Consider the following 18,480-nt stretch of genomic DNA (forward strand, 5'->3'; position numbering starts at 1 on the left):
GTCATCCTCCCATCCCCTCTGAGGGCTGATGTAATTAAACAGAGAGTGTTTGGCGGGGGGGGCGGGTGGGGGGTAATCCTGGGTCAGCCTTGCGTAACACAGCTGCCATGCGTCCAGCGCCAGAGCGGCCTCTCATCAGATAATCACCAACCAAAAAAAACAACTTGAGATAATCTCCCAGGACACAAGAGAGAGAGAGAGAGAGAGAGAGAGAGAGAGAGAGAGAGAGAGAGACTGACTCTTAGTGCATCAGGGAGCCTCAATATGGCCATTAAAGCATTATGGGATAAAGCATGCAGGGCTTAGGATGCCATCAAGACAACTCTCTACAGATTACCCCCTGAAGGATTTGACTAAAGATTTCTGAAAACATCATCCAACCAAGTGTTCTTCAGGGCAGAGGCATTGATTTCCCACAAAACATCGAGGACTGCTTACCTGATTACTGCTCCTTAAGACATGCAATACAAATATAAGTGACCCTCTATCTCCCCATGCCCATCCCTTCCCCTTCCCTGCCCTTTCTCCCTTCCCTTCACCCTCCCCTTTCTCCATTCCCTTTCTCCCTTCCCCTCAACTTCCCCCCTTCCCTCTCCTTGTCCTCCTCCATTGTTCTGGATTCCCAGCTTTCTTCTCAGAGTTCAGTCTCTCTCCATTGTCCTGCTCGTGTCTTCTCCCTCTTCGTGCTCCTCCACGTGTGGCCTCAGCTGAAGCAGGTTCAGTTGGTGTGTCCCTGAACTGCACTACCACTATACTATACTGTACTGCAGTGTATATTGCACTGCACTACATTGCACTGTATTGTCCTGCTGTGGACTGTACTACACTCCTGCTCTACAGGGCTGTGTATTCTACTGTACTGTAATAGAATGGACCATTCTGCAATTTCACTTCAACAAAATATCCTCTTGTGGACCACACTAGACTGTGCTATCTCCAGCCTCTCTGTGCTGTAGTGTGCTGTGCTGCAGTGCGGGAATAAAGGGGAGACACAGCCCGGTCACCATCACTGCTGTTTATTCCACTGATTCACACAATGACATCACACTCCTCAGCGCCCCCTACAGCACACACACAAACATACATAAAGGGAAAAACTAAAACATTTGAATCTGCACATGTCAGTCTGTGCGTCTCAGTCAGCTATACGCCCTGCCTTCTCCCCCTCTCTTCCTCCCTCTGTCCTCTCCTCCTCCCTCTGTCCTCTCCCCCTCCCTCTGGCTCAGCCGGCGCGGGGGCTGAAGAAGGGCAGGGCTCTGATGAAGGCGTCCAGCCGGGAGGAGAAGAGCTCGCTCTGCAGGGGCGCGCTGGGGTCGCACAGCGGGTTCCTCACCACCAGCTCCACAAACAGCTGCAGAGAGAGGGGGAGGGGCATCAGTGTGAGCGAGGGAGCACGTCGGTGCGTGTGTCAGTGTGTCAGCGGGCCGGGTGTGCGCACCGTGCTGTAGATCTGGTGCAGGATGTCCCTGCAGTTGGGGACGCCCAGGTCTGTGTTCATCACCACCTTCACCCCCGTGGGCGTCTCGTAGTAGTGCAGCTTGTAGCGACTGGTCTGGAATGACAGGAACCCGTCCTTCCTGACAGGGAGGGAGTGAAGGAATGACAGAGACAGAGCGAGAGAGAGAGAGTCTGAGGGAGCGAGAGAGAGAGAGAGACTGAGGGAGGAAGAGGTGTACGGCAGTGAGGCCTGGGGCCCGGCTATCAGCACCGACTTCGACTCAGCACAGCACCCTGAGGCAGCAGGAACACACCCCCACACAGACACCCTCGGCCAGCTCGCCCTGAGACTCTGTGCCCAGAGCCACACCGACAGCACAGAGCTGCTGAGCAGCCGAGGCAGGAGACAGCCCCCCCAGCTCCAGCACATCACTGCGGCGCTGCACTGCCGCTACATCGAGCACTGGGCTCAACAAACCAAACAGCAGAACAAGCTGGAGTGCTACAGGGCCCTGGGGAGAGGATACAGCCCGGCAGAATACCTGACACGGGTCACAGACCCCCAGCAGAGACGGACTCTGACCAGGTACAGACTGAGCGACCACAGCCTGGAGGTGGAGACCGGACGGCACAGGCAGACCTGGACCCCCAGAGACAGACGCCTGTGCAGAGAGACAGAGACAGATACCCCCGCACCCCCTGCCCTGTCCTAAAGGATACATGTCCACTGGGGACATCTTCCCCACAAAAGAGCGAATGGAGAACAGCATCCCATACATCAGCTTACACTCCTGCAGAGAGAGAGAGAACTTTACAAAAGCAGAGCAATTCAGAGAGAGAGAGAGAGAGAGAGAGAGAGAGAGAGAGAGAGAACTTTACAAAAGCAGAGCAATTCAGAGAGAGAGAGAGAGAGAGAGAGAGAGAGAGAGAGAGAGAGAGACACCTCGTCCTTGGAGATGCCCGCCTGCTTCTTGCGGTTCCACTCGCTGTAATGCAGGCAGGTGCCGCAGCGGTCGAAGATGTACAGGTTGTGGACGGTCATCTCCTGGGGGAGGAGAGGAGAGAAGGGACGTGAAGATCACCTGACCGTAATCCATCCCCAAATCTAAAACAAATACTACAACACAATGAGAACAGACACACACATATAAAAACAGCTTAACTCTCAGCTTGAGGGACTATTGTAGTGCGGATTCATTGCGCATAAAACACTACACAAGCCCAGTTACACACGACACCTTTATTGTCACACAGTCTGCGGTCGTTGCTTCGTTTCCCCCATAGCCTGTCACCATACACACATCATGCTTTTCTCACGCGTGTTTGTGTTGTACATTTTAATTAAAACATGCGAAGCAGCAGCGCTGTTATTTACCTCTGACTTCCGGGTTCTCTGCCGTCAGGACCCAGGCGACGGCTTGGCAGCTGCCCCCTTTCTGGCCTGAATAGTGCACATGTACGTTCACAGCACAAGAAAAGGGCCCTCAGTTGGTGTGTGTTGTTATTAAGTGAGATTATTTTAAAGAAGAAACACAGACACGTTGCATATGTGAGTGAAACTGGCAATGTTTACACTCCGAGAGGCACAGAAAGACAGGCGGTGTGGAGCCAAGATGGCGGAGTCACGGAGCCAGTTACTCAAATGCTCTTCATTATTACATATAATTGCTGTTATTTTGCCGTTAAGGGTGACGCTGCCTCTCCGTGTGTGCGCAGTAACAATCCCCAAACCTGGCCATGCAACTACAACTACACTCAGATCTCCATATAGTTGGATATCGAGCGTTAAAGAATATATATTTTCTGCGCAGACTCAGAAAAGAACGCACGCTGATTCTGGTCATGTGACCCCCCTCTTTACGTGATTCGCTGCGTCAATTGCGTACCCTGGAGCTGCGTCAGCGCGTAAGCCCGAGCCGGCTCATGTCAGAGCTCCGCCCCTTCTGCGTAAAGCCGTCAATTCGCGAAACAGTCCCGCGTCCGCGCACAACAGATCAGAGCAGAGCAAGATGGCGGCCACCGCAGCGATGCCCGGATCCCAGCAGCTCTCCTACAGAACCGACCTGGTGCCGGAGTGGGCCAGCCAGGAAGTCAGCACCGGGGTGAGAGGCCGGGCCGGCGGGTTCGTCGGGGTCCGGGGGGCCTGTGTCCGGGCCGCAGGCAGAGAGACCGTAGAGCCGATGCACCGGCGCGCCGCCCAGCCACTATGAGACAGCAGATCCGCACAGTGTGGCGACAGACACCACCGCCATCATTACTCTTATATTAGTATTATTATGATTGTTATTACGTTTTAAAATCGAGACGATCGCTGCGGCTTACTATAGTGCCACACTGCACTTTACCGTGCTTTTACTGCAGATAATCAGCACCGTAATCACGAGGGCATTTTAGTACAGGAGAGAGAAGTCCAGATATATTTGTACAAGACTTTCCTTTGTGTGACTGTGTGTTTATATCTGTGTGTGATTGTGTGTGTCTATGTATGTATGTATGTATGTATGTATGTGTGTATGTCTGTGTGTCTGTCTGTCTGTCTGTGATTGTGTGTGTGTGTGTCATTGGTAGATTTACAGAGTGCATCCTTAGTCAGATCACACAAGGTGCGTGTCATGGGCCAGAGAAGTCACACGAGTCTTATTATCATTGTGTCTCGGATGTCAGTCGCTCTTTCCCGGGCTGACCTGTGTGTGACAGCAGTCCGCCCGTGTCTGTGTGTGAGAGCGTGTTCAGAAAGAGTGACCACGCTGTGCTGCTTGTGTTCCAGACCACCATCTTGGCCGTGGAGTACGATGGCGGCGTGGTCATCGGCGCTGACTCCAGAACCACGACGGGGTGAGAGATGGACGCCGGGGAGCGGGAGGGAGAGGCAGATGGGTTCCAAGTGGCTCTGCCGTGTTTAGACCAGAGTTCAGTGTCTGGCTGCCTGTGTTGTGTTTCTCTGCTTGTGTGACTCTGTGTTGCTGCGCGGGCAGGGCCTACATTGCGAACAGAGTGACGGACAAGCTGACCCCGGTCCACAAGCACATCTACTGCTGCCGCTCCGGCTCCGCGGCCGACACCCAGGCCATCGCCGACGCCGTCACCTACCAGCTGGGCTTCCACAGGTCTGTCCGTCCATCTGTCCCTCTGTCCCTCTCTGTCCATCCCTCTGGCTGACCGTCTCTCTGGCCCTCTGTCTGGCTGTCTCTCTGTCACCTCCGACTGTCCGTCCCTCTGGCCGGCTGTCTCTCCGTCCTTCTGTCTCTCTCTCTCTCTCTCTCTCTCTCTCTCTCTCTCTCTGTCTGTATTAACCCCCTCCCTCTCTCTGTCCCTCAGTATCGAGCTGGACGAGCCCCCGCTGGTGCAGACGGCTGCCAGCCTGTTTAAGGAGATGTGTTACCGCTACCGGGAGGAGCTGATGGCCGGCATCATCGTGGCCGGCTGGGACAAGAGGCGGGGGGGGCAGGTAAACACGGTGGCCGGGGACCTGTGTCTGGAGACGGGATGAAGGTCCCCTCTCCTCCTCTCTCTCATTCTTGTTTACGGTTTTCACTGATGAACATCCTACCCTCACGACCTCCTCTACTCTGCAGGTGTACACGGTGCCAATGGGGGGCATGCTGGTGAGGCAGCCGGTATCCGTGGGCGGCTCCGGCAGCTCCTACATCTACGGCTTCATCGACTCCAACTACCGGCCCGGCATGAACCGCGAGGAGTGCCTGCGCTTCGCTGCCGAGGGTGAGATGTCACTGTGTGTGTCTGTCTGTCCCTGTGTCTTTGGCTCCTGTGTCTGCCTTTTTGTTGTACAGTGACGGAAAAAAGTATTTGATCCCCTGCTGATTTTGTATGTTTGCCCACTGACAAAGAAATGATCAGTGTATTATTTTAATGGTAGGTGTATTTTAACAGTGAGAGACAAAATAACAGCAAACAAATCCAGAAAAACGCATTTCAAAAAAGTTATAAATTGATTTGCATGTTAATGAGGGAAATAAGTATTTGATTCCCTATCAATCAGCAAGATTTCTGGCTCCCAGGTGTCTTTTATACAGGTAACGAGCTGAGATTAGGAGCACTCTCTTAAAGGGAGTGCTCCTAATCTCAGCTCGTTACCTGTATGAAAGACACCTGTCCACAGAAGCAATCGATCAATCAGATTCCAAACTCTCACCATGGCCAAGACCAAAGAGCTGTCCAAGGATGTCAGGGACAAGATTGTAGACCTACACAAGGCTGGAATGGGCTACAAGACCATCGCCAAGCAGCTTGGTGAGAAGGTGACAACAGTTGGTGCGATTATTTGCAAATGGAAGAAACACGAAATAACTGTCAGTCTCCCTCGATCTGGGGCTCCATGCAAGATCTCACCTCGTGGAGTTTCAATGATCATGAGAACGGTGAGGAATCAGCCCAGAACTACACGGGAGGATCTTGTTAATGATCTCAAGGCAGCTGGGACCATAGTCACCAAGAAAACAATTGGTAACACACTACACCATGAAGGACTGAAATCCTGCAGCGCCCGCAAGGTCCCCCTGCTCAAGAAAGCACATGTACAGGCCCGTCTGAAGTTTGCCAACATCTGAATGATTCAGAGGAGAACTGGGTGAAAGTGTTGTGGTCAGATGAGACCAAAATGGAGCTCTTTGGCATCAACTCAACTCGCCGTGTTTGGAGGAGGAGGAATGACCCCAAGAACACCATCCCCACCGTCAAACATGGAGGTGGAAACATTATGCTTTGGGGGTGTTTTTCTGCTAAGGGGACAGGACAACTGCACCTCATCAAAGGGACGATGGATGGGGCCATGTACCGTCAAATCTTGGGTGAGAACCTCCTTCCCTCAGGCAGGGCATTGAAAATGAGTCGTGGATGGGTATTCCAGCTTGACAATGACCCAAAACACACAGCCAAGGCTACAAAGGAGTGGCTCAAGAAGAAGCACATTAAGGTCCTGGAGTGGCCTAGCCCATAGAAATCCCATAGAAAATCTGTGGAGGGAGCTGAAGGTTCGAGTTGCCAAACGTCAGCCTCGAAACCTTAATGACTTGGAGAGGATCTGCAAAGAGGAGTGGGACAAAATCCCTCCTGAGATGTGTGCAAACCTGGTGGCCAACTACAAGAAACGTCTGACCTCTGTGATTGCCAACAAGGGTTTTGCCACCAAGTACTAAGTCGAAGGGGTCAAATACTTATTTCCCTCATTAACATGCAAATCAATGTATAACTTTTTTGAAATGCGTTTTTCTGGATTTTGTTGTTGTTATTCTGTCTCTCACTGTTAAAATACACCTACCATTAAAATTATAGACTGATCATTTCTTTGTCAGTGGGCAAACGTACAAAATCAGCAGGGGATCAAATACTTTTTTCCCTCACTGTATATTAACCCCCTCCTCTCTCTGTGCCATGTATTAACCCGTCTCTCTCTCTCTCTCTCTCTCTCTCTCTCTCAGCTCTGTCCCTGGCGATGGAGAGAGACGGCTCCAGCGGAGGGGTGGTGCGTCTGGCTGCTATCAGTGAGGAGGGAGTGGAGAGACGGGTCATCTTGGGCAACCAGCTGCCCAAGTCCTCCAGCGCTTGAGAGGAAGAGGAGCAGCTCCCCCCTGCCCCATTAGTGTCTGTACCCCAGCGCCCTCCCCTTCCTCAGCCGTGTAGTGCAGTGCATTGTGTCTGGTTTAAAAAAATAAAAACCTTTTGAATTAAAAAAAACAAACAAGACAAACGCTGTTTAAATGAAGAGGTGTGTGTGAGTGTCCGAAGGTGTGCGGGTGTTTGTGATTGTGTGTCGTCTTGTGTGTGCTTGGGTTTGTCTGAATGTGTGAGTGTTGGTGTGTTTGTGTGTGTCAGTGTCAGTGTGGGTGTGTGCTGTCATTGGCTCAGTGAAACATTCAATAGAACAGTCAGGTTTCTAATAAAGAAACTAAATATGATTTATTCATAGATGCATTTGTCAACACAAAACAGCTCCAGTGCACAGGCTCTAACAGACACAATGTTACAGCAGCGGTGCAGTGAAGCGGCAGTGAAACATCAGATCATCGCAGCCTCTCCTCTCTCTGTGTCTACACCCACTCCCCCTGCAGCTCCCTCCATTCAACCTCTCTCTCCTCCCCCTCTCTCCTCCCGCTCCCCTGTTCCTCGTCTCGCAGGGCCAGGCTGTACCACACCCGTCCACCCCCTCCCTCGTTCCCTCTCTCCTCTAGCTCCTCGCTCGCCCAGCCCCACCTCTCCTCCCTCTCCCCTCTCCTCTGCCCTCTCTCCACCCTCACCTCCAGTGCGTTGGCATCCCTCGCTCCCTCCTGCTCTCTGTCGCCCCACTCCACACGGCAGCGCACCGCACAAACCCCCGGCCTCCCTCTGGAGCGGTACACCTGCATGCTCCCCTCCCTCCCTCCTCCCCTCTCTTCCTCCTCCTCTCCCAGCCCTGCCTCTCTCTCCTCCCTTATCACTACCCCCTCCACTGTGTTCCCGCTCTCTCTCCTTCCTCCCCCATCTCTTCTCTTTCGTCGCAGCTCCGTCACAAAGATCCTCACCTTCTCCTCCTCCCCCTCCTCTGCTCTCCTCCCCTTCTCCCTCAATGTCCTCCCCTTCACCTCTTCCCAGCTCCCTCTCCAGTTCCCCCTCTCCCTCCCTCTCTTCTCCCTCTCCCTCCTCTCCCTCTCCCAATCCCCCAGGCTCAGATGTGTCAGATATATAATCCTTTCTTTCCCCTCTCCTCCCTCCCTCTCACCTGGCCCCTGTTCTCTCCCTCCTCCTCCTCCTCCTCCCTCTCCCTCTCCCTCGCTCACTGCTGCTCCCTCTCTCTCTCTGCCTCCGGCTCCCCGTCCCTCTCCCTCTCCCTCACTCGCTCCCTCCCTCAGCACGAACAGCATGGATCGGAACACAGCCCCTTCCTCTCCCTCCCCGGGCCCACAGACGCCTACCACCCCCCCCACCCCAGCTCCCTCTCTGCCCAGGAGGGCGAGGTGCTCCAGACGGACTCCCCCTGCCCCTCTGCTCCCTCTCCCTCCCTCTCCCTCCGCCTCCTCCTCCACCCCTCTCCGTGCCCGGCGCCGCCCGGCTCTCTGCCGCACACACAGGCGCCGCAGCCACAGCAGCTCCCCGACCGTGCTGAGGAAGAGGAGGAGGCAGAGGAGGAGGCTGGAGATGAAGATCCAGAAGCAGTAGACAGCCACGTGCCCCGCCCCCATGACCTCGGCCTTCTCGCCCCGGCTGAGGCCCAGATCTGAGATGGTGCAAGGGGGACGGGCTGCAGGAGGAGTGGGTCGAGTGGGAGTGGTGCTGGGCTCAGTGGGAGTGGTACTGGGGGTACTGGGGGCAGTGGGAGTGGTACTGGTACTGGGCTCAGTGGGAGTGGTGCTGGGGGTACTGGGGACAGTGGGAGTGGTGCTGGGGGTACTGGGGACAGTGGGAGTGGTGCTGGGGGTACTGGGGACAGTGGGAGTGGTGCTGGGGGTACTGGGGACAGTGGGAGTGGAGCTGGGGGTACTGGGGACAGTGGGAGTGGTGCTGGGGGTACTGGGGACAGTGGGAGTGGAGCTGGGGGTACTGGGCTCAGTGGGAGCGGTGCTGGGCTCAGTGGGAGCGGTAGAGGGTTCAGTGGTAGGGGGAGGAGGCTCAGAGGTAGCAGGGTAAGTTGTAGTGGAGAAATCCATGTTCCGTGACTTTGTGGTGAATTGAGCGGTGCTGGTGGTGTCGGGCAGGTCCGTGGGGTCTCCCTGCGGGGGGCACAGGATGTCCGGGTCCAGGTCGATGATGGCCCGGCCCTGCAGGTGTGGGGGGGTGGCGCAGGTGACGCTCTCTACGTTGGCCTCGATATCTGTCTCCCCCGTCCTCAGGTACACGTTGTGTGACTGGTCATCCAGCCAGATCCGCAGGTATGAGGTCCGACAGGAGCAGCGCCACGGGTTGAGCGACAGGTAGACGTAGGGGATCTCACCGGGCCCCGTGAAGAACTCGTCCGGCATGTCCTGGATCTGGTTCCCCTGGACTGCAAAGGTCTTGAGGCTGCGGGTGGACAGCCGGGACAGCAGTGTCGGGGGCAGCTGGCGGATCCGGTTGCGGGAGAGCTCCAGGACCTCCAGGCCCGCCAGGCCCGCGAACAGATCGGGGTCCAGGGTGTCGAGGCGGTTCCCCTGCAGGTAGAGCTCGGTGAGGCCCGGCGCGGGGCCGAGGCAGCCCGGGGGCAGCCGGTCCAGCTCGTTGTCTTTCAGGTGCAGCTTCCTCAGCGTCGCCAGAACCGGCCCCCTCGGCCCACCCCCGTCCCCCATCCCCGGCTTCCCCCAGCCCCGCAGCGTCGAGACCCGGTTGTGGGAGAGATCCAGCTCAAACAGAGCCTGGAAGACCGTGTACCAGGTCCAGTCCAGGGCATTGATCTGGTTGCGGGCCAGAACCAGCACCTGGTCGCTGTGGTTGAGGCCGGCGGGCAGCGCGCTCAGGCCCAGCCCCTCACAGCTGGTGCGCGGCTTGTGGTCCGGGTCCCGGTCTCGAAGGCAAGCACTGTCCTGCGCCCCACAGTCCTGAGGGAGGGGGAGGAGGAGGAGGAGGAGCAGCCTCATCCCGACACCCGAGTCTCACTGAGCCTTGAGAGAGAGAGAGAGGAATAAGAAGAGGGGGAGGGGGAGAGGGAGAGGAGGGTAAGAGGGAGGGAGAGGAGGGTAAGAGGGAGGGAGGGAGGAAGGGGAGAGGGAGGTAGAGAAACGGATGGAGAGAGGGAGAGGAGGGTAAGAGGGAGGGAGGAAGGGGAGAGGGAGGTAGAGAAACGGATGGAGAGAGGGAGAGGGAGTGAGAAAGGACAGAAGTGAAGAATAAACACTGCATGGAAAATATTGCAAACCATTTCAGAACCTGAAGTTTACAAAGATTTGCAAGGAAATTGTAAACAAATTGTAATATTTACATTTACATACAGATTACAATACTGATATTTTTGGAAAACAGGTGTTTGCAATCAAACAAGGAACTGAATATAAACCTTTACAGGCTTATAAACTTAAGCAATGTGTAAACTTGCCACTATGTGTACAACCCTAAGTAAACCGTGTGTGAAAGGATGGTTTACATGTGCTTTACTGTGTTCATATACAGACGGGTGAATGGAATGGAAAAACCAACATAAAGTGTCTCAGAAAGGTGTTGGGCAGCACGAGCCCCAGAACAGCTTCAATGCTCTTGGCACAGATTCTACGAGTCTCTGGACTCTACTGGAGGGATGGAACACCATTCTTCCAAAAGATATTCCCTCATTTGGGGTTTTGATGATGGTGGTCGAGAATCTCCCATAGGTGTTCAATTGGTTTGAGATCTGGTGACTGTGAAGGCCATAGCATATGATTCACATCATCTTCATATTCATCACACCATTCAGTGACCCTCGTGTCTTGTGGATGAGGCATTGTCATCCTGGAAGAGACCACTCCCATCAGGAGAGAAATGTGTCACCATAGGATAAAGGTGATCACTCAGAATAACTGTAATGATGTGCAGTGACCCTTCCCTCTTAGGGGACAAGTGGACCAAAACCATGCCAGTAAAATGCCCCCCACAGCACAACAGAGCCCCCGGACCCCCTCACTGTAGGGTCCAGCAGTCAGGCCTGTCCCGATCTCTTGGTGTCCCACACATGCACTCGCCCACTTGTCCAGAACACGAGCCAGTTGAGCGTCTGTGACTGAAGCTCCTGCCATTCGTGCCCCAATAATGCCCCCTCTTTCACAGTCACTTAGATCCTTTCCTCTCGCCATCTGGATCCAAAATCGAGGTCAACTGGGTTGCTCAGCATTGCTATACATGCCACAGAGCATGATCGGATGTTAATTGCTTAATCATGCAGTACACCTGTTTGGAGGCATCTCCTCCACTCATTTATTCAGGTTTTTCCTTTAGTTTGTCACCCTTCTGTATGTTGTAAACACATTTCATGCAGTGAAAAGATCACACAAAAGAGGCACATAAAAGAACAGAAAGAAAGGAAGCAAGATGCGTGTAAACGAAAGCCTACCCTGGGACAGGTCAGTGCTGCAGCCTCGCCCGTGTCCGTCTGTCCAGAGGAGTCCGGTCGTCTCTCTGGCTGAGGCAGTTGTGTCTCTGTGTCTGTGTCTGTTTGTCTGTGTGTTGCTGTCTCTCTGTGTCTCTCACTGTCTGTCTATGTGTGTGTTAGCTCTGCACTGTCTGAACTGCTATCCACTAGTGCTGCGTATAGGCGTGTGAGAGAGTGTGTGTATGTGTGTGGGGGGGTCCTTATTATAACTACAGATCCTCATATATGTCTATTTATTCTGCTCTTCGTGGAAACAATGATCTGTGTTCCAGGAAGGCGGTGTCCCTCTCTGGCATCATCCCTCTTATCTGCAGGAAGAGACGCTTCTGCCCCCAGTTTATCTCCTGCTTTGTGGTCGAAGTTGTCAAACAACACAAATACCAGTGAAGTGATGAGTCACATGAACCCACAGCTCCCAGTCCCACAGAGACACAGTCCAGTCCAGCAGGGTCTCAGCCCTGGTCCTGAGAGACACAGTCCAGTCCAGCAGGGTCTCAACCCTGGTCCTGAGAGACACAGTCCAGTCCAGCAGGGTCTCAGCCCTGGTCCTGAGAGACACAGTCCAGTCCAGCAGGGTCTCGGCCCTGGTCCTGAGAGACACAGTCCTGTCCAGCAGGGTCTAGGCCCTGGTCCTGAGAGACATAGTCCAGTCCAGCAGGGTCTCCAGTCCCTCCTCTACCTCTCAATGTCTGAGACCTCCCCCTAGTGCAGGGGAAGTGTGAGAGAGATTGTGCTCACCGCAGTACAGCCTCACCCTCCCTTCCTCAGCACAGCACAGCACAGCAGCACAACTCCAGTGAAGTGCACAGCCTTCTGGGGGGGGCAGGGGCTCAAACCAAAAATGACGGTCCAATCGGGGTTGCGGTCCGCGGAGGCTGACAAGGTGCGATGACCAGTAAGGCCCTTCAGGGAGAAAAGGGCACCACAGCACAGCATGCACCTCACGCCAGACTAGGGTGGTCTTAGAAGGTTCGAAGGTTCGGTCAGTCTCCAGACCTTCAGAGGTCCGTCAGGTGACAATTGCATTGATTTCTGTCCTCTTGTTGATAGAAATGGACAGAGCTTGAATACTGTAGCGCCACCGCACCCAATAAAGGGTTAATGGGGTGAGGGCGGTGTGGGGAGGAGCGCAGGAGAGGGGTAACAGGTGAAGCAGGCAGGAGAGCGAGTCAGTGAGTGAGTTCAGTGCTGAGACCTGTGTGCGCTGCACTCATAATACACACAACCATGTGTTGCTGCACCGCAGTGATGATCAAACACATTTCTCCTGAAAGAGCACTATGCCCATGTCTGTGTACCACTCTGCATTATTCTGCTTTGTTATTTTTTAACAGCGATCTTCACAGCAAAGTGTTGTAATGCAAACGTAAAACAAAACACAAGTGTCGAAAAACATCTGCTGTTTGGAAAATTTTGCCCAGAAACCTGAATGTAAAAAGCTGAAAACTGTTGTCACGGAGGAGCAATCAATCTCCGGGATCATTTAACCAGCGAGTTTATATTATGCATTATGTGTTTGGCTTAATGGGTCAATTGCATACAACTGAAAGCAGCCAAGTGGAGATGATCCCGTGTTTAGTGTGCAGCTCCGTTCATTGCAATTGACCCATTATTATTATTATTATTATTATTATTATTATTATTATTATTATTATTATTATATATGGGAAAATAGCCTATATAATGTTGACACAAACTCTGAACTGTAGAAGAGTTTCTGTATTATAGTTAAGACAAATTATAAGGTTTCTGTGTTCCAGTGTCAAATCCGTTGTCATTTAGGAGTCTGCACATATAGGGAGTTGGAGATCTCTGTCTGACATCTCGGGATGGCCAGTTTGTTTGAGGTCCTGTAAGCTCCCCCTGAGCGGAGCTTTAGCAGCTTTCTGGCAAAGTCCCGGCGCAACTGAGTGCGTCTCTCTGACAGGGTGCACAATGTAAAGGTGTGGAGTGCCTCTAGATACCCTGAGTACCTCTGGCCAAGTATGATTTTACAGGCTCGTAAAGGCATGGGGCGCACATAGCCTGTGTAAATAGAGATCAGTTCTGTCTCTCGGACACCTCATTTCAGAGCAAAAAGCTTCCTGTTGGCTGAGGTCAGCGTGTGATCCACCTCATTGTCCTGGATGGTCACCCCCAGGACTGTGACTGTATTACAGACTTCCACAATGTTCTGGTCGGTGGAGAGAGTCGGCAGGACAGGTGGGTGCCTCATGCTGGTGACGTGGATTCAAGACAGAAAACAGGAGACACTTCTTCACACAGAGAGGCGTCACAATCTGAACAAACTCCCAGCGATGTGGCTGAAGAGACAATTTGGGAACATTCAAAAACAGACGGGATAGGATCCTTGGATCACTTAGTTGTTAATGGACACCAAACGAGCACGATGGGGCGAATGGCCTCCTCTCGATTGACACTTATGTTCTACGGGAGTGACGGTGTGAAGCCGGTCCTTCACAGGGACTGAGCCCAGGCGCTGTGACAGGAGCTGCTGGGATGCGGGAGGATCCCTGTGTGACGTGAGCAGCAGCTGCTGGCAACACAACGTGACCTGTGCTTTGGGAGTCGAAGAGGGATGAACGACGGTCGAACGTGTATTAAAATTAAAGTATAAGAATTAATTGTTTTTTAACCATAATTTGCGGTGCTCTGACTTTTTGACTGTAAAATAAGGAACTTATTGTTACATGAAGTGAAAATTAAATACATTTCTCCACAGTACTGGGGAGAAGAATAAACAAAAATCTAAGGCAACTGCTGACACTTATACATCTTTATTACCTAATGCATATTATGGTTTATGACTTTGGGAGATGTTGTTTGGTTACTTTCTTTGTTATTCTGATTTGGTCTGATTAAAGGTAAAGACTTTTTAAACAAGAAGATTAAAAATGGGTAAATACTACCGACGTCCGTACACAGGTAAGCAAGACACGTCAATACTTGTGGCAAGTGTGGTAATACAGTAGTGACTTCTACCAATGAGTTCACCTCATACAAGGTTAACAGATGTACCAACTACTGTTGAAAATGTATTCAATGCTGAATTAATGGAAGAAGCCCCACAAAAGTGTGTGTGATGGGGTGGCCAAGAAAGGAGGCTCAGAGACAGAACCACAAGTAACAAAACAACACTTTTATTGAAGAAACACAAAGTAAACTGGCATAAAGGCCAAAACAAAAGTGAACATAATAAACTACACACAGGATGGAAACAGTCTTCACTGTGCTGTAACAAAACAACACACACAGCTGTTATGAATGGTATTGGGGAGTTATATCAAATATAAAGCTTGGGTATGAACTGCTGATATGTTTGAACATTAGACCAGATTTTGCAAGGTCCTGTGAGGTCCTGCGCACTTCATACTGCATATTTAACGTGCATTTGATATTGACTGTGTTCAGTTAAACGCCTGCTCTTTTGAATATAGGAGTGGTAGGTGTGGGTCTTGTCATAAGTAAAGTTTGGATCCAGTTAGTTAGTAGAGTAAACCACCTTCACCGCATTAAACATTAAGTGCAATTAACCTTGGTTACAATAGGGATTAACTAGGAAATTATGCTTTATATTCATTTTAAACATCCAATCCTTTGTGTACCAGTCTGAGTGGTGCCAATCTAGTCATTTATACAGTTTGGGGACCTCCAGGACCTCCAGGCCCGCCAGGCCCGCGAACAGCTCGGGGTCCAGGGGGGTCGAGGCTGTTCCCCTGCAGGTAGAGCTCGGTGAGGCCCGGCGCGGGGCCGAGGCAGCCTGGGGGCAGCCGTTCCAGCTAGTTGTCTTTCAGGTGCAGCTTCCTCAGCGTCACCAGAACCGCCCCCCTCGGCCCACCCCCGTCCCCCATCCCCGGCTTCCCCGGCTTCCCCCAGCCCCGCAGCGTCGAGACCCGGTTGTGGGAGAGATCCAGCTCAAACAGAGCCTGGAAGACCGTGTACCAGGTCCAGTCCAGGGTGTCGATCTGGTTGCGGGCCAGAACCAGCACCTGGTCGCTGTGGTTGAGGCCGGCGGGCAGCGCGCTCAGGCCCAGCCCCTCACAGCTGGTGCGCGGCTTGTGGTCCGGGTCCCGGTCTCGAAGGCAAGCACTGTCCTGCGCCCCACAGTCCTGAGGGAGGGGGAGGAGCCTCATCCTGACACCTGAGTCTCACTGAGCCTTGAGAGAGAGAAAGAAAGAGGAATAGGAAAGAGGAGAGGAGAGGAGGGGAGGGTAAGAGGGAGGGATGGGGAGAGGGAGAGGGAGAGGGAGGGAGAAAGGACAGAAGTGAGGAATAAACACTGCATGGAAAATATTTTAACTGAAGTTGACAAAGATTTGCATTTTTTTTAACAAATTGTAATATTTACATTTACATACAGTTTACAATACTGATATTTTTGGAAAACAGGTGTTTGCAAACAAACAGTGAACTAAATATAAACCTTTACGGACTGACAAACTTAAGCAATGTGTAAACTTGCGTAACTTGCCACTATGTGTACAACCCTAAGTAAACCGTGTGTGAAAGGATGGTTTACATGTGCTTTACTGTGTTCATATACAGACGGGTGACAAATTAAAGGAAAAACCCACATAAAGTGTCTCAGTGACGTGTCGGGCACCACGAGCCCCAGAACAGCTTCAATGCTCTTGGCACAGATTCTAGAGTCTCTGGACTCTACTGGAGGGATGAACACCATTCTTCCAAAGATATTCCTTCATTTGGGGTTTTGATGATGGTGGTGTAGAGCGCTGTCTAACATGCTGATCCAGAATCTCCCATAGGTGTTCAATTGTGTTGAGATCTGGTGACTGAAGGCCATAGCATATGATTCACATCATCTTCATACTCATCACACCATTCTGTGACCCTCGTGCCCTGTGGATGGGGCATTGTCATCCTAGAAGAGACACTCCCATCAGGAGAGAAATGTGTCACCATAGGATAAAGGTGATCACTCAGAATAACTGTCATGATTTGCAGTGACCCTTCCCTCTAAGGGGACAAGTGGACCAAAACCATGCCAGTAAAATGCCCCCCACAGCACAACAGAGCCCCCGGACCCCCTCACTGTAGGGGTCCAGCAGTCAGCCAGGGATGACTCATCTGACCAAATGTCTTTCCCATAGATCTTAGTGCAGATGTAACTGTAGTCACTGTTCCTATTGAAACACGAGTCAGTTGAGCGTCTGTGTGACTGAAGCTCCGGCCATTCGTGCCCCAATAATGACGCCTCTTTCACAGTCACTTAGATCCTCTCCTCTTGCCATCTTGATCAAAAATCGAGGTCAACTGGGCTGCTCAGCATTTGTATACATGCACAGAGCATGATCGGATGTTAATTGCTTAATTGTATCATGCAGTACACCTGTTTGGAGGCATCTGCATTCATTATGTTCCTCCATTCATTTATTCAGGTTTTTCCTTTAATTTGTCACCCGTCTGTATGTTGTAAACACACTTCATGCAGTGAAAAGGTCAAACAAAAGATGCACTTAAAAGAACAGAGAGAAAGGAAGGAAGACAGGTGTAAATGAACGCCTAACCTGGGTCAGTGCTGCGGCCTCGCCCGTGTCCGTCTGTCCAGAGGAGTCCGGTCGTCTCTCTGGCAGTTGTGTCTCTGTATCTCTCTCTGTCTGTCTGTGTGTGTGTTAGCTCTGCACTGTCTGAACTGCTACCCACTAGTGCTGCGTACAGGCGTGTGAGAGAGGGAGTGTATGTGTGTGTGTGTGTTTGGGTGTGTGTGTGTGTGTGTGTGTGTGTTTGGGGGTTCCTTATTATAACTACAGATCTTCATATATGTCTATTTATCCTGCTTTCATGGGAACAATGATCTGTGTTCCAGGAAAGCGGCGTCCCTCTCTGCCCCCTCCCTCTTATCTGCAGGAAGAGACGCTTCTGCCCCCAGTTTATCTCCTGCTATGAAGTTGAAGTTGTCAAACTTAAAAACCAGAGAAGTAATGCAGCACCCAGTCACAGAGACCCTTGGTCCTGAGAGACACAGTCCAGTCCAGCGGGGTCTCAGCCCTGGTCCTGAGAGACACAGTCCAGTCCAGCGGGGTCTCAGCCCTGGTCCTGAGAGACACAGTCCAGTCCAGCAGGGTCTCAGTCCTGGTGAGAGAGGAGACAGGAAGGACAGTGAGAGAGAGATTGTGCTCACCACAGTACAGCCTCACCCTCACTTCCTCAGCACAGCACAGCACAGCAGCACAACTCCAGTGACGTGCACAGCCTTCTGGGGGGGCAGGGGCTCATACCAAAAATGGGGACTTTGGTCCGACGGTCCGTGGAGGCTGACAAGGTGTGATGACCAGTAAGGCCTTTCAGAGAGAAAAGGGCACCACAGCACAGCATGCACCTCACGCCAGACTAGGGCGGTCTTAGAAGGTTCGGAGGTTTGGTCGGTCTCCAGACCTTCAGAGGTCCGTCAGGTGACAATCGCATTGATTTCTGTCCTCTTGTTGATAGAAATGGACAGAGTTTGAATACTGTAGCGCCACCGCACCCAATAAAGGGTTAATGGGGTGAGGGCGGTGTGGTGGGGAGGAGCGCAGGAGAGGGGTAACAGGTGAAGGAGGCGGGAGAGCGAGTCAGTGAGTGAGTTCAGTGCTGAGACCTGTGTGCGCTGCACTAATACACACAACGATTTGTTGTTGTATCACAGTCCGCAGTGATGAGACTCCTTGGGAAAAAACCCTGCAAGCGTTACAATACTAATCCACACTTCAGATGCCCCTCACAGCCTGTCTAAAATAATTATAATTTGCATACTGTCCATTACTTAAATAAAGGTTGTTGGATATACTTCAAATCTGTCATAAAAAGCTCGTGTCAGCAGGCATTGGACCAGATTACATTCAAACGATTTTCTTCTGAAAGAGCACTATGCCCATCTGCCAGCATCTGCATTATTCTGCTTTATTAATTCTTTAACAGCGATCCTCACAGCAAAGTGTTGTAATAGAAATGTAAAACAAAACACAAGCTTAGAAAAACATCTGCTGTTTGGAATTTTTTGCAAAAAGCACAGAAGACCC

The 18,480-nt window shown here is 52.0% G+C and overlaps 3 protein-coding genes across 4 annotated transcripts; 1 reads left to right on the forward strand and 2 right to left on the reverse strand.

Annotated features, from left to right (window-relative positions):
- Positions 1 to 1,000: 1,000 nt before the first annotated feature.
- On the reverse strand, positions 1,001 to 3,218 carry trappc1 (trafficking protein particle complex subunit 1). 2 transcript variants are annotated; one of them, XM_066722284.1, is made up of 5 exons: positions 2,813 to 3,218; positions 2,381 to 2,482; positions 2,158 to 2,228; positions 1,439 to 1,577; positions 1,001 to 1,351 (listed from the first exon to the last, which is right to left on the reverse strand). In XM_066722284.1, exons 2-5 carry the CDS (start codon positions 2,477 to 2,479, stop codon positions 1,223 to 1,225), a joined length of 438 nt encoding a protein of 145 aa, XP_066578381.1. In that variant the 5' UTR covers positions 2,480 to 2,482; positions 2,813 to 3,218; the 3' UTR covers positions 1,001 to 1,222. The 2 variants fall into 2 exon arrangements, with proteins under 2 accessions (XP_066578381.1, XP_066578380.1); XM_066722283.1 differs by lacking the exon at positions 2,813 to 3,218 and adding an exon at positions 2,676 to 2,806.
- A 162-nt stretch (positions 3,219 to 3,380) lies between these two features.
- psmb6 (proteasome 20S subunit beta 6) lies at positions 3,381 to 7,131 on the forward strand. The gene is made up of 6 exons (XM_066722281.1): positions 3,381 to 3,539; positions 4,205 to 4,272; positions 4,413 to 4,544; positions 4,756 to 4,885; positions 5,013 to 5,157; positions 6,876 to 7,131. Exons 1-6 carry the CDS (start codon positions 3,447 to 3,449, stop codon positions 7,001 to 7,003), a joined length of 696 nt encoding a protein of 231 aa, XP_066578378.1. The 5' UTR covers positions 3,381 to 3,446; the 3' UTR covers positions 7,004 to 7,131.
- A 7,448-nt stretch (positions 7,132 to 14,579) lies between these two features.
- Positions 14,580 to 17,218, reverse strand: gp1ba (glycoprotein Ib platelet subunit alpha). Its single transcript, XM_066722288.1, has 2 exons — positions 16,990 to 17,218; positions 14,580 to 15,618 (listed from the first exon to the last, which is right to left on the reverse strand). The coding sequence occupies exon 2, from the start codon at positions 15,592 to 15,594 to the stop codon at positions 15,241 to 15,243; it is 354 nt and encodes a 117-aa protein (XP_066578385.1). The 5' UTR covers positions 15,595 to 15,618; positions 16,990 to 17,218; the 3' UTR covers positions 14,580 to 15,240.
- Between the last annotated feature and the right edge of the window lie 1,262 nt (positions 17,219 to 18,480).

The sequence above is a fragment of the Amia ocellicauda genome, chromosome 14 (genome assembly GCF_036373705.1).
Source record: "Amia ocellicauda isolate fAmiCal2 chromosome 14, fAmiCal2.hap1, whole genome shotgun sequence".
In the NCBI taxonomy this organism is placed as follows: Eukaryota; Metazoa; Chordata; class Actinopteri; order Amiiformes; family Amiidae; genus Amia; species Amia ocellicauda.